Source organism: Ricinus communis, chromosome 9 (assembly GCF_019578655.1).
Source record: "Ricinus communis isolate WT05 ecotype wild-type chromosome 9, ASM1957865v1, whole genome shotgun sequence".
NCBI classification, from domain to species: Eukaryota; Viridiplantae; Streptophyta; class Magnoliopsida; order Malpighiales; family Euphorbiaceae; genus Ricinus; species Ricinus communis.
The window spans coordinates 2,480,034-2,506,214 of record NC_063264.1 but is presented as its reverse complement, the minus strand read 5'-3'; the positions used below and the strand labels follow the sequence as shown (position 1 = coordinate 2,506,214).

The following is a 26,181-nucleotide window of genomic DNA, read 5'->3' as shown; positions in this document are numbered from 1 at the left end:
CGTGTCCCAGTCACACACTCTCACACCCTCATGGGCCACACACTCCACTGTTTCCGCATAACTTTGCTTTTTCTGACAGCGATCATCACGATCAAGGTGCTCACTCCGAGAGGGAGCCATCTATTCCCTCAAGCACAATTCCTTCAGGGGGAGGAAGTGAAAGCACTAACTTAGAATATGAACCTGACACTCAAGAAGCAATTGTCTTGAGATGATCCTCTCGACAGTCTCGCCCTCCTGCAAAACTTCGAAAGTATATGTCTCATCAGGTATTGTACCCTATTCAGAATTTTATCACATATGATAAAATCTCAAGCACATACCAAATATACCTAAGTAATATAGCTCTTACCGAACCTACATTATTCTATGAAGCCATCACCGATCCTAAATGGTGTAAGGCCATGGAATAAGAGCTCCAGGCCCTAGAATAAAACAACACATGGGATATTATGCCTTTACCACTTACAAAAAAACCCGTAGGATGCAAATGGGTATACAAAGTAAAATACAACTGTGATGGAACCATTGAAAGATACAAGGCTAGATTAGTAGCCAAGGAATTTACCTAAACCTATGGAGTAGACTACCAAGAAACCTTTGCCCCTGTTGCAAAAATAAACACTGTTCGGATTCTATTATCTGTTGCTACTAACCTAGGATGGAACCTCTTTCAAATGGACGTGAAGAATGCTTTCCTTCAAGGTAACTTAGAAGAAGAAGTCTACATGACTCTTCCACTAAGATATAAATCTACATCAAACTCCTCACTGGTATGTAAACTGAAAAAGGCAATCTATAGGCTGAAACAATCTCCAAAAGCATGGTATGCCAAACTAAGCCTCTTTCTTTTGAATATTAATTTCAAGAAGGGTACCTTTGATTCCTCTAAGTTTATCAAACACACACACACACATACTATTGTTATTCTTGTATATGTTGATGATATTATAATAACAGGTAATGACGACCAAGAAATTGAAAAGGTCAAGCAAAGTCTAAAAGGAAATTTGACATCAAAGACTTAGGTCAACTGTCATATTTCCTTGGAATAGAGATGGAAAAATCAGATAAAGGGCTATTCTTATCTCAGAGGAAATACGTTCTTGATCTTCTAAAGGAAACTGGGAAACTAGGAGTTAAACCAGCCAATACTCCAATTGAGACCCATGTCAAACTTAACTTGGAAGATGGTGATCTTATCTTGGACATAGGCCAAAACCAGCGCCTAGTAGGGAAGCTGATCTACTTAACGGTAACAAGGCCTGACATCGCTTACGCAGTAAGCATGGTGAGCCAATTCATGTACGCTCCTCGCACCAGCCACTTGGAAGCCATTGACAGGATTCTTAGATACCTCAAGGGCACCCCAGGACAAGGAATCTGGATGAAGAAAAATAACACTAACAGCATAGTTGGTTTTTCGGATGTAGACTGGGCATGGAGATAGAAAATCGACCACAGGTTTTTGCACTTTTATAGGAGGAAACTTGGTAACCTGGAAAAGTAAGAAACAGAGTGTTGTGGCAAGGTCAAGTGCAGAAGCTGAGTATCGAGCCATGGCCTCTACAACTTGCGAACTTACTTGGATCAAGTAAGTTCTCTAGGATCTGAAAATCGAATGCAATGAATCTATAAAAATGTACTATGACAACTAGGCAGCTCGACGCATTGCATCTAATCCAGTATTCCATGAACGTACCAAACACATTGAAGTAGATTGTCACTTTATCAGAGAGAAGGTTCAATCAGGTGAAATTGAGACACCCTTTGTCAGAAGGCATAATCAACTAGCAGACATACTTACGAAAGCTCTTGATAGAATCAGTCACCAAACAATTCTCAGCAAGATAGGTTCCATCAATCTCTACGAACCCAATTTGAGGGGGAGTGTTGAAAGACAGAACAAAAAGTTGCCTCAGACACTGCACAGGCAGAAAAACCTGTGCAGGGCTACTCATCATAGGCTACCCAGCAAGGGAGCCTCAGACACTGCACAGGCAGAAAAGCCTGTGCGGGGTCACACATCACTGGCCCCCAAGAAAAGGAGCAACCTTTCCAGCAATAGGGAAAGGTCACTTCTACCTTTCCTTGAAATAGAAAGGAACGTTGGGACATAGCTTCAAGGCAACAAATGTATAGAATAGGCAACCGTTGTAATCTCATGTATATATATACTAAAATCACAAAAACTGTAACCTCAGAATACTACAACAATACAAATCAATTCATCACATATTACTTCATTTTAACAGAAACCCTATTGGACTCCTTTACTTGTCATCCACATAGGGCTTTGCCTGAAAGTTCAAGTTCTCTAGGTTTAATAATTGCTTCCAACTTGATGCCTCTGGGCTACGCGAACAAGAAGCATCTTCAAGTTGTAATGAATTTAGAGTAGAAAGCTATAGCTATATATGACTGTGAAACAAAGACATTTAAGAAAGTTTTGTTCGCCGGTTATCGATCAGGATCAAGAATAGCTGCATATATGGAGAGTCTCGTATCCCCAGTAACTACTATTCTGACTGATTAGTAGCTAGAATTAGCTTTAGAAATTTACTTTTCGTACTTGATTTTTCTCTCTAATTCATGCATTATATCTATTTAGTTTTTTTATTTATTATTTCTATTCAATTCACCCAATGAATATATTTAGATTTTTTTATTAGTTGACTCTATTTATATATTAAATTATTTTATACCTATTTAATTTTATTTGACACCATTCTGCAATTTAGTATAATAAATTTATTGTGATGATCTAAATACTAAAAAAATGCATTCAGTCATATTTATTTTTTAGTAGAAAATATTATAAATATAAATTTTAAAAAATATAATATATGTCAATCATTATTAAAGTACAAATCACTCGTGTATATATATATATATATATATATATATATATATATATATATATATTACTTTCCTCTGGTGTATATTGGTATGAATTTCTCGTAAATTTATGGACTAAGCATAACTAATATTTCTAGAGGAGAACATGGATGAAATTAAATGTTTTATACTGCTGTGAAATTTCTTACCTTGTACCTATTTAATTGACAATGGCTAAATTTACCCACCCAACAATGTTCTAACATACTAAATTAGGTTCTTCCTTTTCTATTATATTAAAAAAATTGATAATTCTAGTAAAAGAAATGATAATCAATAATGTTAATACCAACTTGAAATTTCTCCAATTTAATCATATAAGAATTGGAAAAGGCTCATTTTTTATTAAATTAATTAAATTATTACTCAAAAGTGCAAATCATCTATTCTCTATTTAGGCAAGATTTAATGTTTATTGTATATAAAAATTTGGCACAGTACATATTTAGATATTTAAACTTTGAGTATTTAGTCACTGTAACATTTTAATTTTTTATTTAATCTAATATGCACTTAAATTTTATTTTTAATTTTTTTAATACTTTTAATTTCTCAATTTAACTTAATAAATATTTAAATTTTATTAAATAATAATATTAAAATACTTAAATATATTATAAATAGATATAATAAATGAAATCATTGGTTAAATATCATAAAAATACAAATTGATATGTTTATTAAATTAAATAAAAAGTCAAGATGTTAAATTTACCAAACGGTCAAAATAAAAGTGTTTTAATATTTATTTAATCTAAAGATTTAATTAAACGAATTAATAATTTAATCAATTTCCGGAACAAACAGTCACGATTACAATAGTCTGCATCTATTATTAATAATAAAAATAAAAATAATGGAAAAAAGAGAGTCATCGTCCAAAAGTGTGGACAGAGGAGATCTCGCATCACCGGCGCCACTAGCCAGCCCACAGCCACCAGTACCACAAAGGATGTGGGGACACTCAGACCAGGCGCTTTCAAGGGAAGTGGAGAACACGCTCGGCCACCGATTCAACATCAACAACGGGTCTGTCAGTCAGTTATGCGGTCCCTTCTGAAAATTGTCAAATCACTTGCTTGCATCATTGATAAAGCGCGTGGATTCATATCATCTGAATCATTAGTCTTCCACATTCTTTTTTCTTTTAGTATTTATTTTCCTCTTTTTATATTAAATATGTCTTTTTAAATTTGCCCTTATTCTTTTGTGTTACTACCACTATGCCATTCTGCAATGATTTAATTCCTCTCATGTAGCAATCTTTTTTTTCATTATTTTCTAATTCATTTCTTTTAGTAATTATTAATTAAAATTTGAGATGTTAACTTAATGAATTATGCTATGAGATAATCAATTAGTGGATTATTACATGTATAGTTTAAATTATTGACTTTTTATTTTATAAGACAAACATATAATTATCTTCTAATTTGAATTATTGGAGTGTGATGTTCTTTAGTTATTTCTTATCAAAGGAAATTTGCTTTCTTGATATTCTTTTATTAAATAGATTTTTAGAAAATTTAAAATTCAGACTAATAATTTCAGAGATCTAAGAATCTTTTGTCATCAAATTAAATCTAAAAAAATTATAGTATACAGGACAGAGTTTTTATAGGTGATAAAACACTATTACTGTATATTTAAGATTCGAACTTAAGATTTTAAATTTTAATTCAACTGTATATTTAAATTTTTAATTCAGCTGTATATTCAATACTCGAACTCAAAACTTTAATTAAGTTAAAAAGGACCCTTACCATCGCATCTATCACCGTTCAATAATTACAATATGACTCCACTTATAAGAAAATGCCCCCTCCTTCTGTCATGGATGAATTTATGGACCGCAAATTATCTTTGACGTATTTAAATAGAAGAATTAGGTAACAATTCCACACCAAGATTCCAAAAACCATGTGTAGATGCACATGCACTCCCATCCCATTGCAAAATAATTAATACATCCAAAACTTAACTGAATTCAGATAGATCATCTATTGCATATATAACTTGCAAGAATTGTCAACAAATTCTTGCTATCATCAAAATATTTGGTAAATCCTTTTAACTATTGTTCATGATGAATTCTGTAACTTTTTTCTTTTAACCAAATTTAATCCATTTTTAGAAAAGAAAGTATGTGTTTACGTATCATCTATAGAATAATGTCAGAATATGTAATTAAATGTTTTGTATTCAAAATGGGCTATTTTTTTTAATGGAGCTTGAAATCTTGGCAATTTGGCCTCAGCTAAAAAAGGGTTCAATGGAGCTTTTGGCCCTTTTTTCTTGTTTTAATTAATTTATTAATTAGTTGAATATATGTGTGTGAGTCGACGTTGAATGATTTTCTGGAATGACAAGAAAGCACGTGGCATATGAACCAGCAGAAACAACAAGAAAATAATGGCAATAAAACTAGTTCTACAATGTCACCTTTTAAGGGTGAATGTCACCTGCACAAATGAACACACACACATGGATCAATCTCCTTATCATTGTTTTGCTTACTCATCCATGTTTATTTCTTTCTTTCTTTCTTTTTATTCATACATAAAGCCATAAACATGTTTCTGATATTGACTTTTTCAAGTAAAACTTAAATCATTAATCCATTCAATCTCTCTTATAATTACTCTGTAATATCTAAGTAAAACTTAAATTATTAATCCATTGAATATGTCTTATCTATATAATATTTAATAATTTACATATTAAAAAATGATTGTGAATTTAAGTTAGTATTATACTTAAAAATTGATTTTTAGACTATATAGAATTAAATGTTGTGTAGAACTAAGTGCTACACTATAAAAAAACCTGATAAAAACTATTTCTAAAATCCATATGAGCCTCGCTAGAATCCGTGACTCGCTTATTGAACTATAAGTTTAGACTATTAGATTATAGCTGATGAAATATAAAATAATTATCGAGAGTTTAACGTGTTTATACAAAATTAAATGAATTACTATCAACTACTAGTATTTAAGAGTTAGACTTTTAACCTATATAAATGAGCTTAATCCGTTTCAAGTTATTGAATCAGTAATCAATGCAGTTTCAAACTATTTTATAATATTTTCTCTTTTATGTTTATTTAAAATATTTAAAATTTAAAATTTATTTAAATATATATTTTATTATTTTATTAATACATGAAGATTTTATTCATGTATGTAATTACAATGAGTTAATTATTTTTACATATAAACACTGTAATTTAGATTGAGATTTTTTATTACTATAATTTTTAAATTATTATATATAGAAATAAATAAATAAATAAATTTAAAATAATAAAAGCTCTATTAAATTAAAGAAAAAAGTTATTATTATTTCTTATATGGATCTTTGTCTAAAAGCTGAACTTAATAGCAATGGCCGCACTGGCTGATTAGTCTAACTATAAATGCAACAATAAATAGGATATATACATGTATTTTTTTAATTTTCTTTTTCTGTGGATTTAACCTATATTTCCCCTTTCATGCTCAGTAAATTTATCCAAGTTGAGGGGCAAAAGTGTCAATTAGAATGGAAAAATCATTATATATCCTTTTCAGTCCCACTTTAATTACCTTTACTAAATTATAAATAATTAATAATATAAAGAACAAATCAATTTTTTTTTGGTCCCTCAATGTTCTCTTAAAATAATAATAAAAAAGAAGGCTTCAACTTGAACTACATACACCACTTCTTGTTCTTGAATTTTCAATTCTCTTCTCTTCTTTATTTGTCAGCCTCTCTTTGAGATCCATACCCACTTCCACAATAACTTATATATCATTCTGTTACTTTACTATTTCTTGTTTTTCTTGGTTCAATCTTTTACCGGAGAGAGAGATAACAAAGAAAATAGAAGAAGAAGAAGTAGAGATTATCGCCTTTTATTTGCTTCAGATTCTCCAAAATTCAGCTGTATCCATTTGATTAAAGAAATGCCCATTTTACCTTTGATCTGTAATCTTTTATTTTCCAGCTAACTACATTTTAGTCTCCGCCATTTCTTTTGGCCACACACTCTCCTATCTTTCTTTTCTGTTTCTCTCTCTTTCTCTCTCTCTAAATTGACTCTTTTCTAGTATTAGTCAGTTTAGTTAAAAAAAAAAAAAAAACTCTAAAGAAAGCTTATTGCTTTATGAGCTTTGCTTTTTTGATATATATTCTTGATCTTACCGTATTAGTGTATTTGTGGCAGATTGGTGATTCTGGGTTCTATCTATCTCACTGAAATTGGGTTCCAGTTTTATTTGGTTCTTTGTGATCTCAACTTTGTTAAGGCTGGTTTAATCTTATTCTTGGTTTTGGTTAAACCGGGTTAAAGTTTTGCTGTTTTTGGAATCTTTTCTGATAGACTACTTTGGAGATTTTTAATGCTTTTTTGCTAAGATGCAGCCCGATCAAAGAAAGAAGGTAAGTTCAAACACATATGTGTACATATTCTGTATTTGTATGTATGCATGTTTCTCAGTAAGATTAAGTTGGTTCCTCTTGAAGCAAGATCAATCTGCTGATTGTGTTCTACAAAAAGTTGATATTGAATCTGCAGTTGGTTTTTTTCTTTTTTAATGCGCATTCTAGCATGTACGGATCAACATGTTCAATGCGGTTACTTGGATACTTTTATGGCCTGATTTTTACCGGGTATTTGGTTTTATAGCGGTATAATTCCTATGTATTTGGATGTAAGAGAACATCTTGTCGTGTTCGTGTCTAATAGTCTCTAACACATGCTTGTGTCCCCCATTGAAGAGATTGTGGGAGGTCCCACTATACTATTAGTTCCGTGTAACGTTGGCATGATTAAATCTCTTACCTTTCTGCTAATCTTATAGTGTTATGTTTAATGCGTAAGGCACTGCGCATCTTAGTTTAGGAAAAGGTATAAGCTATAGAAGGTTATTTTCTTGTGTGTTCTTTTCTTTCTCTGAGTTGGATGGTTAAATTAATGAAGTTATCGTCATGGGCCTTAGAATCAAATTTAGTAACAAAGCAGTACTTCTTATGAAGTTATTATTTATCCTCTTTACTCAATGATCCATAAAATCTCATTCCTTCTTCATCTACGGCTGTAAATTGAAAAGATTATGCAGCTATATTTTCCACTTGCCGTTTGTGCTCTTGTAACTATTCTGGTCGTGCAGATAAAAGCAGACCAAAATTCCTTGGCACATAATAATTGAATAGTGCTTGAAAGAAAAAGTTAGATGATTTAGGGATGGAAATAGTGTACCTGGTGTAAGCATGTGTATTTGGACTAATTTAAATGGATTAGACCATTGAATGTGAGAATTTGAAGTAATTCTTATGGAGGGGTCCTAATTACCTTTTCCCTCCACAAGGATGAGCGTTTGGAATACAAATGTTGATCTTGTTGATGCTAAACCTGTTTGCTGAAACCACTTGTATGCATATAGCAAAAAAATTCAGAAGTGCATGAGTGGTATGCAAGTATATTTTAGTGATTGTACAATCAATTCTGTTGTATTTATGATGTCACTTGGAGTAATTCTCACGTCCATAATGGAGTACCTTTTAACATGGTTTTGCAGTCATCAGTTGATGTGGACTTTTTCACTGAATATGGTGAGGGGAGCAGGTACAAGATAGAGGAAGTCATTGGTAAAGGAAGCTATGGTGTTGTTTGTTCTGCATATGATACCCATATTGGAGAAAAGGTTGCAATTAAGAAAATCAATGACATCTTTGAACATGTATCTGATGCCACCCGCATACTTAGAGAGATTAAACTTCTCAGACTTCTGCGTCATCCAGATATAGTGGAGATCAAGCACATTTTGTTGCCTCCTTCCCGAAGGGAATTTAGGGACATTTATGTTGTCTTTGAACTGATGGAATCTGATTTACACCAAGTTATTAAAGCAAATGATGATTTAACACCAGAACATTATCAGTTCTTTCTTTATCAGCTTCTTAGAGGCATGAAATATATACACACAGGTGCTAGGCTTGGTCTTTTGTTTTCAACTGTATAACTCTTCTTTCCTACTATGAATTCTCTGTAGACCAATCACTAATTATTATTTCTAGTCCCATGCTGATTTTGTTTCCTTCTTTTCCCAAATTTTTCTATGCTCTTGTAGCCAATGTGTTTCACCGGGATCTAAAACCAAAAAACATCTTAGCAAATGCTGACTGCAAGCTAAAGATCTGTGACTTTGGGCTTGCAAGAGTAGCATTTAATGATACCCCCACAGCGATTTTCTGGACGGTAAAGTTTCTGCTGTTCTGATGCATTATCATATGAATGATTGTAAATGTGGTCCAACAATGTTTCAAGCTCTTATCATTTCTGTTTCTTTTTGTTGCAGGATTATGTTGCAACAAGATGGTATAGGGCTCCTGAACTGTGTGGATCATTTTTCTCAAAGGTGCCAGAACTATTACCTCTTATCATGTACTTAATATTGTCATCAAAGCTTTTGATGGCTGAAGTGTTTGAAAGAACAGACTTCCTAGTATAAAATTTCATCTATGTTAGTAAAATTTTACCTTTATTTTTTGAAAGTTTTCATTAGACTAGCTTCGTAATTGCATTTCGTGGCTGACAGACCCATCTAATCAGGCTATAATTTCAAAGAGCTAGTGTTTTGCACCTACTAAATGCCTAATTATGCCATTGATTATTGCTTCTAATGCATTTTCATTCGAGAGTTATAATAAATATTAAGTCTCTATCAGTCTTTTATTTCGTTGAATTATGGGTTTTTTCTTTTTCTTTTTTATTATCCTTTAGAGCTATGCTAGTTGATTACCATAAGTCATGTGCCACCTTTAGTTATTTTTCTTATAAATATATTCAGTATACACCAGCTATAGACATATGGAGTGTTGGATGCATTTTTGCTGAACTTTTGACTGGAAAGCCTCTTTTCCCTGGGAAAAACGTTGTTCATCAACTGGATCTAATGACTGATCTGCTGGGAACGCCATCACCTGAAGCCATTGCAAGGGTATGTTTCCCTGTGATTCATTTGCCTTGATCTGAAAATGATTGTTTTATGATTTACCACCTCTGTTGCACATTCTCGCGTATATATTTACTGAAGTATGATTATATTATATGAACAGGTACGCAATGAGAAAGCTCGGAGATATTTAAGCAGCATGCGGAAGAAGAAACCAATTCCTTTCTCCCAGAAGTTTCCTAATGCAGATCCCCTTGCACTTCATTTGTTGGAAAGAATGTTAGCTTTTGAACCCAAGAACCGACCCACTGCTGAAGAGGTAATTGTTATGGCTCTGAATCTTATTTTAATAATATACCTGCTTCTGATGGACCATGTTATGCTGCATTTTATTAGGCTCTTGCTGATCCATATTTTAAGGGTTTGGCCAAAGTTGAGAGAGAGCCTTCCGCTCAACCAGTTACTAAAATGGAATTTGAGTTTGAGAGACGGAGGATAACTAAGGAAGATGTACGAGAGCTCATATACCGAGAGATTCTAGAGTACCATCCTAAAATGTTGAAAGAGTACTTAGAAGGTTCTGAGCCGACAAGTTTTATGTATCCTAGGTATTCTATCATAGAATTGAGGCTCTTTGTTAATATTGAAATAATTTAATCATTTATGTTGTTTCAGATGTTTATAGTTTTCATGTATTCTTTTGGCTGCAGTGCTGTTGACCATTTTAAGAAGCAGTTTGCTTACCTTGAGGAGCACTATGGAAATGGTGCAACTGTTGCTCCACCTGAAAGGCAGCATGCATCCTTGCCAAGGTATCCCTATATATTATTTCAATGGTGCTACTGTGCTCTATCATCTATTTATATTTGGCATCTTGTCCACTGCATTGATGAAATTCTTGCATACAGGCCATGTGTGTTATATTCAGATAATACAGTACAAAGTTCTGCGGAAGTTGCAAATGACTTGTCCAAGTGTTCTATCAAAGAAATGGAGAAGCCACAGGTGGACCGAAGTGGTGGGATCCCAATGACAAGGCTACCTCTTCAAGTTCCTCAAAGCATCCAAGGTATAATATACTTGCATTAGTTTATCCTCTCACTGAGGGCAGGCAGTGGCACAATGGTAAGGTTGCTGTTTTATGACATGAAGGCATGATTTAGGTTGCACTTTGCAGAAGCCACTCCTCTGTAAAAGAGCAGGGGTAGGCTGCCTATGGACATAATTTATTCTCTAATTGTATATCGGTGATTCTGTGTGCTCTTATCTGCTGAAAAAAAGATATTGACAAGAAGGAAAGGAAATTATTACTAAAGCTATAATCTAATTCTAAAGTAATGAAATTTTATGTTCTAGTGCTCACTTCATATGCACACCGCTTCAGGATGCTCAGAGAGAACTCCTTTCCTTGCTGCTTGATTGTAATCAGCTTCTTGTTCTTCATACTATGTTAAAAAAATACACCATATGAGGTAGAACAGTGGCTTATTTTTCTTTTCTTTTTTTTAATTTTCCTTCAAGGGATTTTAATAAACTATGATGAATACATTACTCTAGTAAGGATGTCTTAGTTTTAAAGTGATGATCTTGCACTATTTGTTCCGACAAATAATAAACTGTAGGCCTGGTTCCTGAATTCTTGCCTGCATAGTCTGATGACGACTAATTTAAATTGCACATCTACAGCAAGTGCTGCAAGACCTGGGAAAGTTGTTGGTTCAGTGTTACGATATAACAATTGTGGGGCAACAGCAACAACAGTAGAAGCTCTTGAACAGAGAAGGATGGTTAGGAATCCTGCCATTTCAACTCAATATACTGCTGCAAACTGTTCATATCCTAGAAGAAACCCAGTCTGTAAGAATGAAAGGGGAGAAGATGAAGGGGTTGAAGGCTCCGGTGGATTGCAGCCAAAGCCTCAGTACATGGCAAGGAAAGTTGCCGCTGCTCAAGGTGGACCCGGGAATCATTGGTATTGATAATGTAGCAGGCTTGAACACCTGATGGCTGATAACCAGCCTTGTGATAGCAGTCTTCAGATCACATTGCATCAGATTGATCTTGCTGCCAAAGTGAAATTCATACGTTTCTAATGCTGCACTCTAGCATTGTGTTCTACCAGCCATGGTCCTTGAGAAGATTTTCAGGGATGGGACTTCTGTTGGAGGGCTAGTTGTAATTTATTTCACTAATTTGAGATTGGACGGGTTCTTTGGTATCTTACAATTCATGATCATATAGCTTTCTGATTTAGCTGCAGTAACCAAGATTTAAGACATTATGATTTCATGAATGAGGAAAGACAAAGTAATTGGTCGACTTACCAAGATCTTTATCTCGTTATTCCTTGCAGGATAGGAGTAAGCTATTGCTTGTTTTTCCCCGCTTGTGGGGCTATAACCCCTATATTTGGTTGTTGTATCATTTTTCTACTGTTCTTATACCTATACTGAAGGATATGCTTTTCTTAAATATGCAACCGAGTCAGGATTAATTCAGCGCCGCAATGACTTGATTGCAAATTAGCACTGGTAGACAAAATATTATGTATTGCACTTTACTAGTTGCCTTCTCTGGATATAAGTTCAATGCGCTAGACTAATGTTATGAGCTTCTTGATGCTCAATGTACGTTGATTTTACTTTTAAGCACCAGGCTTATCAAACTCTTAATTCAAGTTTCAGCTTACGGTTCAAACACTCCTTAAGAACAGAAATAGAAATCAAAATAGAAACCGACTGTATATTTCAAATCCTCGTCAATGAAAAGTCTGATGAGAGAAACAATGATAGAAGAAATCTCAATGTTGTATTAGAATTAAGATAGTGTTTAAATGAGAAGCAAGGCACAGGGATCGAGCTAAAATAAATACTATACAATAAGGTTTAATCTTAATAAATCCAAACTTGTCAGGAATGATACTGATATTCAACTAAATCTTTATTATTGTCCAGGGTCAGGAGGTCTGTTTTGGAATTATTTATCTGCTGAGATTTATATTGCCTGCTGATAATGATAGGGGTGATTTTGTTGGTACTGCAGTTCGTGCGAGTAGGGCCTCTTTTTGGTGAACTAGTTATTTAAATTATCGGGATAACTATACACAAGAGACACAAACCGGAAAAATTGCAAAGAAACAGAAAGAACCTGACCACTCTTGGAACCTTTACAGATTTACTCAACTTACAAGTGAAGAATCAGACAATGGTGGAAAATTTAATAAAACTGAATATTTTTAACGCATGTCACGTCACATGCTTTTTGTTGCTGGATTCTCTGCTACACATACAAATTCATGCTGCTGGTGGATGTAATCGACTGTGTCAGGAATTCACATGCATTCTGGCAGCACAGAAGTAACCTTAAGCTATGCAAATATCGTGTAAGTTCGCAAGATTATATGATTTGGAAATGTTTCACTATCTCTTCAGGAATAGCTCATTGTTCTTTATTAAAGATGGTACAATCTGCAAATCGTTGGAGTTTCGCTGTTATTATTTCGCCAGCGTCTTTAGATCTCAAAATGGCAAGATAGCAGTCAAGTCAGGAAAAATGGCGCCTAAGGCGGGTCCATATGATGTCACGAGAACTCAACACTCGCCTTGTGTTTTACTGACCAGCGAGCAGACTTGGAATCAAATTATTAAAAGCATGGCAGGCATTAGTGTGTTCCAAACTTTCTCATTCCACAGCTACCAACCAAATGTCTATTTGAAGACCATTTCTTGAGTTCAAGTTATAAATACATACATTTGACGAGATAATGATGAAAGATTGCTAGCGTTTAATATAATAGATTAGGCCTCAATAATAAGATAGAGAGACTGCTGACTATCATCTAATACAATCACGGTACGAATTACAGCAGCAGGAAAATTTCATCATATCCCCATTAAGGACATTGATACTGCATATACACGGTAACACACAAGTAAAACGTGATATTCACACAAACTCCTGCAAAAAGGAAAAAGAAGGGGGAGGGGGCTGTCTAATTAGTAAGACCCAACAACCCAACAACGCTTAAGGTTCACAAAATCATAAAAGGAAAAAAAAAGAAAAAAAAAAAAAAAACCAAGTTACAGGGAAACACAAGACAGAGGAACCCGTACCATTAAATTTCTGCTATAAATAGTCAAATGTTAGTACAGTCTCAAAAATGTATAGGGCTAACAAGCTCTGGTTTTTGTCCAAAGGCTGCGCTATTTGTTATTCCTAAATCAATGTATTCTTTGCTTCACTCGCCTTCCATTCAAATCGCCATCTAAGCTCTCATTTCCATGTGCACAAGCAATGCCAGAATGCTCACCAATTCTAGCCACATATTGCAGAAGTTCTGTGATTACACAAGGACAACTTTCCTTTAGGTATTCAAATCCATCTGTCTGCATCACAGCTGAAAACAATTGATCCAGCAACTTCTTGTTAGCACGTTAAATGAAAAAAGAGTGACCCATTAGTTAGTTACCATTCAAACTCTAAAAGATAAATCGTAATAAAGTATAACCAGAAATCCTATATCATATTACAAATAGAAAATGAAGCAGAAGAACCCCGCAACCAGCAACCACAAAACATTTTCACTTGCCAGCCATCTGATTAGATAGACTTGATGTAACATAGTCATAATTAAGAGATAGCAAAATGGTTGATCGGAAAAAAATATGACAAGTACAAGGAACTGCCTAAGGCCCAATCAATATGACATGCATAACGAACAATGTAGTGAGAGTCGCAGCAAATAGTAAAGCAGTAAGACCAAAAAAAAGTTAACACCGGTAAACTGTTTAATGCCAATATTCACAGTTTAAGAACAAATGGAGCATCTTAGGATGTTCTAACACATTGTTTTATCTATCTGAACTATATGACAAAGAAAAACAAAAAAGAGCTTTTCTGGCAGCAATTATCAGCCACTAGTTTTTGCCGAGCTATCCAGCAGAAATTTTATAAAAACACACGTGAGAATGTTGCCAAGGAAAAAGAAACTTCCTAAGAAGTATCAGCAAAAAAGTGAAAGCAGAATCGTGCCCAGAAAATCTACCTTTCAAATTTTCAGGGAGCGCAATAAATTTGAGACAGACAGCTTTTAGCTGGAGACACTGATGCTGCTCTGCCAAGGCAAGTGTTGTTGCAACAGTGTTTATGGCAATATCTTCACAAAGTTTAGCTTCACAGACCAATCGGAGCCTCTCAAGTGCATAACGATCTGCTGCTGCTAGTAGATGCTGCGCTATCAGTGTAGAGGCCCATTTAGAGTTTAAGCCAACGAGCTCTTCCACATCTGGTAGGGCATCCCAGTAAATAAAATGGAGCAATGCCTGAATTGAATCCATGAAAGAGAAACACAAATTACCTTTGTGAATGCTTACTTATTCATCTAGCAACAATGGATATAGTAAGCTCAAAAATCTTCCAGCTGTTAATCCTTAGACAGTGGAATCCAGTTAACAAAACATCACTAACATAAAAAGAAAATGCTAAAAAAGCAGTGTTGACATAAACATGCATGGTAGAGCACAGGGGAGGCAACTTCCTTAACATTCCCTAACAAAGTCAGCTCCTCCCTATAGTCCAAACTCAATTCCATTTTCCCAAAGATCAATCAGGCATTATATTCCCAAGATAACAATACTCAATACATAAATGTCTAGACACTCCATTTCAACTGCCAGAATGCATGCTTGAAAAAATTAAAATGAGAAAGGTCCATAAAAAGTCTAGACAAATTAAGCTAATTCAACTTAAAATGATATGTATCTTCAGTACAAAGAATGAGGACAGTACACTGGATTATCCAAAGACCAATTTGATGAATTCATCTATTTAGCCAGAGTACTGCAGCAAAATTATAAGAGACATGTGGTCAAAAGTATGTCAAGAAAACCAAAATAAGAAAGAAAATAAGCACAGAATGTAGTCCAAAAAATAACATAATGTCAGCTGGAGTTATGGACTAAGCGCATAATACAGCAGGTCAATCAGAAGAAAGCAAGAAAAGTGTAAACCTTAGCTGGATGAGTAAGTTTGTACACAGGGGCAGCCCTTAGAGGATGAATCCAGATGTACATTCGTGCATGGCACACCATCCTGTATGACATCACAATTACTCACCTAACAAAGGTACCAAGCAACAAAGCTACCTCTTTCTATCAATCTTACCCTCATCATGGAGCATAATAATCTCATTATTGAGATACAAATCACCATCGAAAGCAGAGAACACACGATAACATGCAGTTTGAGATACAGGCATCTGTTTGCTATGATCCATAAACAAATTATCTAAATGCTACCAATATTCTGAAAGTAAAATAATTTTTCTGTTGGTAGCAATGCATATTTCACATCTATAATCCAGAAGGCCAGTGATGAAAATTAGCACTACACTGCAATAATATGAATTACATTAGTTGTGTTACCCATACTGGGGATTAAATATAAGATTCTAATGTTTCTGCTGTTTTCTAGAATGGTCTATATAAAAAATGGCAAAGAGAACAGAAAAAAGGAGATAGGTCGCTACTTGTGGAAAAGAAATTACAAATTAGACATAAATATGGGAAACAACAGTAATGAATCTGAAGGTAAATAAACTCAATTCCAAACTTCAAAAACCTATATATAGTCAGATGTTTCTTTTTTGGTAAACAATTGACAGCTAAACTTGGAGCCTCAGAATGTTAAGCATCAAAGTGTAAAAGAACATACACAACTCAGAAGGTCAAAAAGTGCATTAGTAATAGAATGATTCTCCTTGCTTCCTAACTAACACTTACTAGTCAAGCATGTTGCAGCCATAGCTCAAAAGAATAGAATCATCTAACATTTCAAGTGCACATACAGAGGCACTCACCATGCAACATTGTCCACAAAAAAGGAGGGAAAAAGATTCAAACGCAAAAGAAATGACAATAAGGACAGCAAATAATATGTCAACTACTTCTAACAGTTATCTGTTCTAAAAATACATTATCTAATTTTGAAACCAGAATTCGATGACAATTATAAACTGCACGAAAAGAACAAATATGACTGTCTTTGCAGATTACATGCGTGCCCGAGAGAGAGAGAGAGAGAGAGAGAGAGAGAGAGAGAGAGAGAGAGAGAACCTTAAAAACTGGGGCTTCCATGTCTTCAACTTTTATGCATTGAGTGTTCTGATCCTTCATTGGACCAAAAAGTTGAGCTCTGAACACAGGCGAGCGTGTTGCAAGAACCAGCTTGTGAGCAGAAAATACTTCACCATCAACTTCAAAGTTTACATCAGCTCCCTTTCCACTCTCTAAAAGCTTTCCAAAATGCTGACCAATATCAGATGGCAATACTGCAATAGTATAGGTCTTAGGACCCTCTGTCTGGGACTTAACTACACCAACACAACAACGAATTACCAGGGTATCATCTTTGAGATAGTCAGATGTCTCTAGTTGAGTTCTTTTAAAAAATCGTTTGTAACCCCTGCAACATCCAATAGTAGCACAAGTTAGACTCTGCCCTTCTCCTCTACCATATCAACACACATTATCAAGCCACTTGAGATTAATGAGACAGGGCTCATTCCATATGACATTGGATGACTTTTTGTAGAAAGTAAAACTTGATGCGGCGTGCGGAAAATCTTAGCACGCAGAGTACCTTGTTAGCCATTTCTAGTTGTTGTATTTAGGGTGCCTACCATTGAATCATGGAGGTTAATAAGCAGCAGTACAATCATACCAGAAAGAGGAAACCACTATATACTTTTTGGTTGGAGGGCACAGAATGGAAATGTAGCCTTAAACAGAGAGAAAGAAAATAATCCACATAGCTGACACTAACTAAAATGGGATTGAGTCTGAATTTTGAGTCGAATGACCAAGCCCATAAATGCCTAAAATGAGAAGATGCTTAGGAGACTACCAATTGAAGGCATGGATGACAAATAAGGGCAGAAAATCTGAGAAGGATAAACTTGTCATATATAATATGCATTTATATGAGAGAAAGAAAAATCTCAAGTTATTGAAGAAGATGAGAATTAACAAAAGGGTGATCAAATACTCCCTTTAAATCTGGAAGAAGAAGGAAGAACTCTGAATTTTCTTTCACATCCTCGAAGTTCTAAATCCTATCAATAAAAGGATTTTCTTTGATGTTCTGGAATTGCACAATTATCACTATAAACGGTGAGATGTGAGCCACTTAGCTCAAAACCTTAATTGGATATTTGGTATCAGAGTAACCATCAATTAAGTTCATATTAGGTCATTTGACATACATTTCTAGCTTGAAATACACAATTAACATCAATAATAACACATCATATTATCATTCATTTCCAGCTTAAACAATTAAACTCATAATAAAGTACAGCAAACATAATCTCACAATCACAAAACTCACCACATACTCCCGCGATACTTTAGTGTGTACGGTCCACTTTCAAGAGCTCTACCGAAATGGGTATGAACCTTATGATTTTCTTTACCACTTTGATCAATCAATGAGAGCTCAAACAATGCCCTAACATCAGTACCCTCACTAGCAAGAGCAATGAATACAGATACATAAGCTGCATTATCTTCAGGGCTTTTACCATCAGGGTAAAAATAGATTGCCCAAGCATACCCACCAACAAAAAATGTATCGGAAGGTATATACTTTCCAACTCCCATGCCCTTTGATAAAGAGTAGCCACCGATTTTGAACTCATGGGACCCATTAATTGTCTCGGTACGAGAGGTGGAGGTGGTGGTTGAGGAGGTTGATGGGGGTTTGGATAGGTCTACAGTACTAGCCCTGATTGTGCCCATCAACTAGAGAGGAAATGGGCAGTGTGGATTTTGATGTTTCTAGACCTGTTGATCGGTGAATTGAAAAGGGTTCGACACAGTTATGGACTTCGAATGAGAATCCTTTGGTTTAATATATAATTAGGGTTCGGAGATGTGCACAAAAAATTATATTTTTGAGGTTAAAGATATGCAATTGAAGAGTGGAAACAGTAGAGACAGATAAAATGGATCTGGGTTTGGAAGGAGGAAGGAGAAGAAACTGAAAAAGGGAAAGAATTCGGTGGATTTTAATTTGATTAAGAAATGCGAAAGAGCAGATAAATGGAGGCTGTGAGACTATGAAAAAGCAGCCATCTTTGTTTGTTTGTTTTGTTTATATAAAAATAAATAAAGTTATTTAGAAAAAGAAAAGATAAATGAAACGAAATACTGTCTGTCAGAGATTTATAACTCTACGTGCTGTGGTAAAAAAAAAAAGTTGAGGCTTTGAGGTTTTGGAAGTTCTGCTGTCCAAGAAAGTGCAATTTTTCTTCTGCTCTTCTCCACAAACACAAGAAAACAAAATTGTTTATGTTCTAATTTTTATGCTGCGCAAAAATTGTTTTTACGTTCCAATGTTTTTGCTAACCATTTCAGAAGGCCAAAATCTAAGCTAGGTTATGTTTGTGCTAAAATGATCATCATCCTGAAATTCTTTCACACCATGCATGGTAATGAAGATGAGAGGAGATAGAATGTAATTTAAAGAGAAAAGAAAGGAGTAAAGGGAGGATAAATATATTATTTTACTGAATTTGGTTAGATAAAACAATTATTAAAGGGAAGAGAGAGTAAATATATAAAATTTATTTGGATGAATGAGAGAAAAAGGAAATCATAATTATTAAGAGATACAATAAGTCTTAAAAAAATATATTATTATATAATAAAATATATATAAGTTTTAATTAATTATATTATTTAATTTTAAATAATTTTATAATATTTAATTTTAAACTATGAGATAATTAACTATGAAATATGAGAAGTGGTGATATTATGTAAATAATAGCTATGAAATTTATATGTAAATTTAGATTTTGTCTAATTATGCTAGTAGACCGAATTAAAGGTGTAATATCTTGGTGATTAAAAGTTGGTAATGAATTAATGTTATTGTGGTTATAAATTAAATTATACCTTAATTGAGTTAGTAAATAGTCAGGCTTATTACAGGATCTGGTAGTCTTACGTCTACCTATTTCCTAGTGTCGGTCACGAGCCCACAGATTGGATCGTGACAAAATTAGTATCAAATAAAATTTTCACATAAATTTTAAAAAAACCTAATATGAAGTAGCAGTCTTTTTTTATCACGGTAAAATAAAGAGAATAAATAAATATAAAAGTCTAATAAAAAATAGCCTAAAATTTATATAAAAGGTTAACTTTCAGATTATTATTAAAAATAAAAAGTAAAAAAAAAAAAACTTTATGCATGTCAGTTATCTCAAATTAGAATGTGATTAATTTTATTTTTCCTAAGGGGAGTATAGGATAATTATTCCTCTTCTATTTCCTTCTTCATCTTAAAAAAACTAAATAGCTAAATAGTCAAACTTAATCTCTTTCCACCTCTTTGAATTATCTCTCATCCATAGACAATGTTAAAAGTTGGATGCATATTATATTCAGAACTAATTATCTAAATATTTATGAATTTTAAATGTAATTCTTTTAACTTTTTCAGAATAATTATTATATCACTAATCTTTTTCTAATTTAAAAATCTAATTTATTTATACTGACATGAAACTTGGGCATAACATAATAATCAAAAGATATGTAATAAAATAAATTACTATTTCGTTAAAAAAGAAAACAACAGAAAAGTTGTCTCTTTACAACTTGTTGCCTACCGGAGACATGGATTATAATTAGAATTGCTAAATACAATAATATAAACAATTTAATGTAAGCATTTAAACAATTGTTCTCCATCACTAAATTCATTTCTCAATTTCTATCAATGCCTTTTAACTTCTCCCAGTTTCTATCCACAGCTTTTAACTAGTTCAGGATAAACAATTAAGTTTTTATTCCTTCAATTGGTTGAGTTGGACCTTTAATTTATTTTTAAAAAAACTAATTAAATCCTAATTTATAGAATGGTTAGGATATAAGAACTTTCTATTAAGTCCAAAACCCAAAACAAAAGAAATCGAGAAGGAAAAGAAAAAGAGTAAATCTAAATCCAAGAAAATCTGTAACAATGATATTACTATCATCAGTGATTGCATATTTTAGCTCTAGCCATCAATCAGTAAGAAAATCATGGCTCAACATCCACAAGGTCATCGCCTTCTGCAGGAATATCATCGCCAGAATAGTGAAATAAACGAACCTTAGCGAAAGCCAGGGGGTACTTTCTATCAAGGATAAGGTTAAAGAATAACAGATTATCATTCAAATTAACAATATTAGATTTACTGTTGTTATTAATTCTGTTTTATACTTTTGTAACAGCTCATTGCTTATCCTGGCAGCTAACTCTTATGCTAAATATCTCTTAGATATTTTACAGCTGCTCTTGTATATATACAGAACATTTTTTATTCAATAAAGTATCAAGCTTAAATTACAAACCATAATTCTCTATACTTTCCTGGTTCAAATAACCTTTTCAAATCCTTCTCCCTTCTTTCTATCTTCGCCTCATCTCTCGGTCTGTTTCTATGCCAACTGCTAACCACCGTCGCCAAATGCTAGCATTACCCATTCTCAAGAGTTCCTCGCATGAGACTACTGTTATGCTCAGAATTCTACTGAAGACGACGGTGTTTGTAACGCTGGATCTTTTCTTTGTGAAGGGGGTCCGATGATCTTGATTTTTCAGTTTTAGAAATAGTGTATGAGGAGAGTTTCTGTTTTGAAAGGGTTGCTATTCATATTTGAATTTAATTTCTATCTTGATTTGATTTTCATATTTCAAGATGGTATATAATTTGCTATTTATTTTTAACATTCAATTATAAAATGGTACTTGGTACTATGTTATTTAATTTTTAGTAATAAAAATTAATTTATAATTGAATATTACTCCCTTTATCCTATTAGTTATAACTAATGTCACATTTTAATAATTCACTCATAGTAAAAATATATTTAATATATATAAAAAATCTAATTAAATTAGATTAATTTATTTTTTATAAATATTTTAAATTTATTATCAATTTTAATATAAGAATAAAATAAAAAAAATTAATATGACATTGAATATAAAAATAACAAATGTTGAGTATATATATATATTAATTTTTGATATCTAAATTTTTTGATATGCATACTTAATTTTTGACACATAAATAATTTATTTTAATATTTATATTTATTTTTAACATATAAAATTCAAATTTATATGTAATTTTATAATTTTTTAATTAATTTATTGATTTATAAGTTACATTCCTAATTAAACACCGCTCGAATCCTAAATAATAATATATTATTTATATTTTAATATTATATTAAATAATAAATAATTTTCTAATCATATAAAGATACTAATTTTATTCTAAGAAATAGCATAGTAGTTATATTTTAATATTATATAAATTAATAAATTAATTTTATAATTAAATAATAATTTTAATTCTAGAAAATAACATCTTAAATTATATTTTTAATAATAATAAATTATTTTTTAAATATAATAAAAAATTTAATTTTAAAAATAATAATATCAATTATATTGATTTATGTAATATTAAAATTAATTAATAAATAATTTTTATATTTTTATATTAATATAATTTTAGATTTTAAAATTAACTACATCTAAAAATAATAAATTTATTATTATTTTTTTTTAATTTTATGAATTAATATTAAATATTAAATTTTTATAAAATTATATTTTATTAATTTAATTTTATAATTAGAATAATAATGAAAATCATATGACGAACTGGTAAGTAGATAATTTTATTAAAATATAAATTGGAGGGAGTAATTTTAATCAACTCCATCGTTAATGAAGGAATTAATACTGTTGCTAATTGATTTAACTAATTTTTTAAAAAATAAAAGATTAATTTGTGACAAAATGAAATATAAGAATTAATTTTTTTCTCCAAATTGTATAAAGAATTTATTTTCTTTTTGACCTTTTGCCAATTTACAATAATAATAATTCTGAGAAAAGAAATTTACAATAATAATAAATGTATTGCTTATTAATAAAATAATAATCCTACCGGCCTTTTATCTATCTTTCTAACCAGAAAAACAGAAGAATTTCCAGTGGCCTAAAACCCTAACCCCTAACAATAAAAAATCCAAACTTTGTATTGTAGATCCAAAATCCATGCTCCGCTTTCTCTTCTGAGTATAATCCCACAACTGCCATTCACTCACCTCATGTTTCGCAGACTTGGTTTCTCTCTCTCTCGCTCTTATAACCTCCATTCTCCACCTCTTCACATCAATAAATCCCCATTTCCCAAACCCTCTATCTCCTCACAAATCGCTCAAAAACCCATTTCTTGCAAACCTTTTGCATCTTATACCAAAATGAGTGATACCCAGAAACCCAAATCAACAATCCCACATCTTGAAAAAGCCACTAAACCCGAATTGCTTCGTGCACTTGAATCCTCTCTGGGTTCTGCTTTTAGCTCAGACCCCATTCTCCCACCTCCAAATCCTTTAGTCATTGTAATTAGTGGCCCTAGTGGTGTTGGTAAAGATGCTGTAATCAAGAAATTGAGAGAAGTGAGAGAAAGTCTGCATTTTGTTGTAACTGCAACTAGTAGGCCAATGAGGCCTGGTGAAGTTGATGGCGAAGATTACTTTTTTGTGACAAAAGAGGAGTTTTTATCTATGGTTGAAAGAAATGAGCTTTTAGAGTATGCACTTGTTTATGGGGAATACAAGGGGATACCCAAAAAGCAGATTAGAGAATATATGTCAAAAGGGTATGATATTGTGTTGAGGGTAGATATACAAGGAGCTGAGACACTGAGGAAGATTTTAAAGAATTCTGCTGTATTTATATTTTTGGTCGCGGAGAGCGAGATGGAGCTTGTGGAGAGGTTGATTGATAGGAAGACAGAGACAGCAGAGGCTTTGCTTGTGAGGGTTTCTACAGCAAGAGAGGAGATGAAGCATGTCAAGAATTTTGATTATGTGATTGTAAATGGTCAGGGGAAGTTGGAAAATGCGGTGAAGCTGATGGAATCAATTATTGATGCTGAGAAGGCTAAGGTTCGGCAGAGGAGTGCTGTGATATAGCTGGAAGGTTTTCTTTTTAACTTTTGTTCTTGAGGTATGAATAAATATTTGTCTTTTCCTTCGTATATTTTAAACGTGGATGTATCAATGTAATTACTATAAGTTTTACACCTTTGTGTGGGTTTGCAAAATATTGAAGGCATTTGAAGTTACCATCTTGAGTTTCTATGGGGATCACAGTTTCAAGCGAATGTTACTGTTAGTAACTAGTACGACACCTTTCTGCGGGATTGCAAAAAATGGAAGACGTTTGAAGTTATCATGTTTGAGTTTCTGTTGGATCACCCTCTGAACGTGTAGTAGTTCAATTTTTATAGCTTTAAGCTATAGTAACCATTCCAATCTTACAAGTCCAAGTTTGATTGTGCTAGAGACTGTCCTCATTACCATGTATCATTACTGTCTATGGCTGCTGGGCATTTCTTTTTATTTGTTGCCTTTGTATCAATTTTATTTTTATTTCTTTATTGGTTTTTTTGTTAAAGTTTAATCTAGTAATTTCTCCTGTTTAAATTTTAAATTTTGTTATGGGCATATGCTATTCTGTGCATTTGATTTATTGTTAGGCAACCCAAAGAAAACATCCTGCATCAAAACCCGTTACTGGGACGGTTAGATTGGTCATGCAGTTCTTTCTTTATTCCTTTCTTGCTAAGTATGAGGAGAAAAGCCATTTTCATGTATCTGAAGTTTTTTTTGGTTGCTTTTTCTTCATTTGCTTAAATCTTGAGATATGAATGGTTAGTGGCACAGGGAACCCCGTCCAGTATTTTAAACATGCTAGGCCTTAATTAACAAGTCAATGGAGGTTGTTTGACCATATGAGAACCATTCTTTGTGCTGTGGATGGGTTGTTTGTTGCAATATATTTTTGCAACATCCAGAGATGCAGCCTATCCAAATCATATAGGAAAGAAGTAGGTTTGATAAACAAGCAAAACCTGTCCATCAAAGGGGCTCCTCTAAAATTTGGTAGAAATTGTTTGCTGTATTGCAAATATCATTTCACTCCTAGACATCATGGAGATCCAAGTACTTTTGATGAATATGATGGACTAACCATAGTATCATTATAAGAAAAAAGCATGGTTTCCTCTATGGAATTTCTTTGAAATGCTTACTTTTAATATATCCAAATTATGCCATACAGTTCTGTTAATGTGCCTAAACCCTTGCCAACTTTAACTCAACGAATACAACTGAGTATATTGTCTAGGAGACTTTCCCTGATTTGTTTGAGTTATACGAGTTTTTGCGAGCATACATGCCAGGCAATCTGAAAGAGAACTCTATTGTTTGTTTATCTTGTACAAGATTTCAGATCTTTTGGGCGGAACAAAAGACCATTTCCCATATCCATGTATTTACCCTATCATGCCAACCCGTGTGCCTGACCAAATCTGGTTTTTGTTACTTGTTATCTGATGTTATATTATAGACTTGAAATTAGTCTCTTTTCTTCCACATTTTGCTTTCTACTTTGATTACTCAAATGTTTTTTCTTACACTTAGCATTGTTCTTCATTGCAGGAAAGATGAGATTATAGGCCAAAGTCATGTTTGATCAGCTCTTCTCTAAACCTGCCTCTTTGGTGATGTGCAAGCGTTGCGCATTATGCATGCAAACCTGCATTTAGAACCAAACTGTCGCAACATGCAAGTTGCGCCCCGGTCCTGGGAACTAGCAAATAATGAGAAAGGGGGACTTGAAGTGGTTTTATTTGATGATTTTAATGTTTGTGTACAGCACTTAACACTAGGAAACTTTTTCTGTTTTCTTTTTAATCTCTTCCATTTAAAGGTTATTTGGAAATAAAGAAATTTTCAAAAGGTGAGCTGAACATTAAAGGCTGGAGTGATCTCCATTCAAGATCCAGATCTTGTTGTATGGATAGAGGGATTATGGAAAGAGGAGCACTACCTGACTATGTAGCTCACTTAATATTTTGATGTGTACAATAAAACAAATAATTAGTTGTCCGATTCTAGACCCTGGCGGATTAAAAGATATTATCTGTGATGCTGGTAGTAATATGTTGCTGGTAATTGAATGAAATTTAATTTCAAGTGGAGGGAACGACAGATCAGCCATGGACTCTCTGTTGAGTTAGTCATATAGTTTCCCTGCCAAGTTGCAAATTTGATTTTTGTATTTTGAGGAAGTTTAATTTGGAAACCCAAAAACTGGGAATTGGATGTGGAGGAAAACGTGGGATGTAACTTAATCCTGTAGATTCTCACATGAACATGGCTTGTCAATGTCGTTCATCATTTCTATCATGTCTAAAGTA

At 33.1% G+C, this 26,181-nt stretch overlaps 3 protein-coding genes across 6 annotated transcripts; 2 read left to right on the top strand and 1 right to left on the bottom strand.

Annotated features, from left to right (window-relative positions):
* Positions 1-6,569: 6,569 nt before the first annotated feature.
* On the top strand, positions 6,570-12,337 carry LOC8261485 (mitogen-activated protein kinase 15). The gene is made up of 10 exons (XM_002516750.4): positions 6,570-7,323; positions 8,463-8,871; positions 9,015-9,142; positions 9,243-9,302; positions 9,735-9,884; positions 10,003-10,158; positions 10,236-10,447; positions 10,550-10,651; positions 10,748-10,908; positions 11,526-12,337. The coding sequence occupies exons 1-10, from the start codon at positions 7,300-7,302 to the stop codon at positions 11,816-11,818; spliced, it is 1,695 nt and encodes a 564-aa protein (XP_002516796.1). The 5' UTR covers positions 6,570-7,299; the 3' UTR covers positions 11,819-12,337.
* A 1,280-nt stretch (positions 12,338-13,617) lies between these two features.
* On the bottom strand, positions 13,618-18,987 carry LOC8261486 (BTB/POZ and MATH domain-containing protein 2). Of its 3 annotated transcripts, XR_003078808.2 has the most exons (5): positions 18,225-18,983; positions 16,952-17,300; positions 14,884-15,160; positions 13,952-14,235; positions 13,618-13,796 (listed from the first exon to the last, which is right to left on the bottom strand). XR_003078808.2 is itself a non-coding variant. In XM_048379623.1 (4 exons), the coding sequence occupies exons 1-4, from the start codon at positions 18,632-18,634 to the stop codon at positions 14,060-14,062; spliced, it is 1,314 nt and encodes a 437-aa protein (XP_048235580.1). In that variant the 5' UTR covers positions 18,635-18,987; the 3' UTR covers positions 13,937-14,059. The 3 variants fall into 3 exon arrangements, 2 of the variants coding, with proteins under 2 accessions (XP_048235580.1, XP_002516797.1); XM_048379623.1 differs by lacking the exon at positions 13,618-13,796 and having other exon boundaries at positions 13,937-14,235; positions 14,884-15,206; positions 16,896-17,300; positions 18,225-18,987; XM_002516751.4 differs by lacking the exon at positions 13,618-13,796 and having other exon boundaries at positions 13,937-14,235.
* Positions 18,988-22,866: 3,879 nt separating this feature from the next.
* LOC8261487 (guanylate kinase 3, chloroplastic) lies at positions 22,867-25,880 on the top strand. 2 transcript variants are annotated; one of them, XM_015717765.3, is made up of 2 exons: positions 22,867-23,924; positions 24,030-24,357. In XM_015717765.3, exon 1 carries the CDS (start codon positions 23,018-23,020, stop codon positions 23,888-23,890), a length of 873 nt encoding a protein of 290 aa, XP_015573251.1. In that variant the 5' UTR covers positions 22,867-23,017; the 3' UTR covers positions 23,891-23,924; positions 24,030-24,357. The 2 variants fall into 2 exon arrangements, with proteins under 2 accessions (XP_015573251.1, XP_002516798.2); XM_002516752.4 differs by lacking the exon at positions 24,030-24,357 and adding an exon at positions 25,421-25,880 and having other exon boundaries at positions 22,868-23,924.
* Positions 25,881-26,181: the final 301 nt, after the last annotated feature.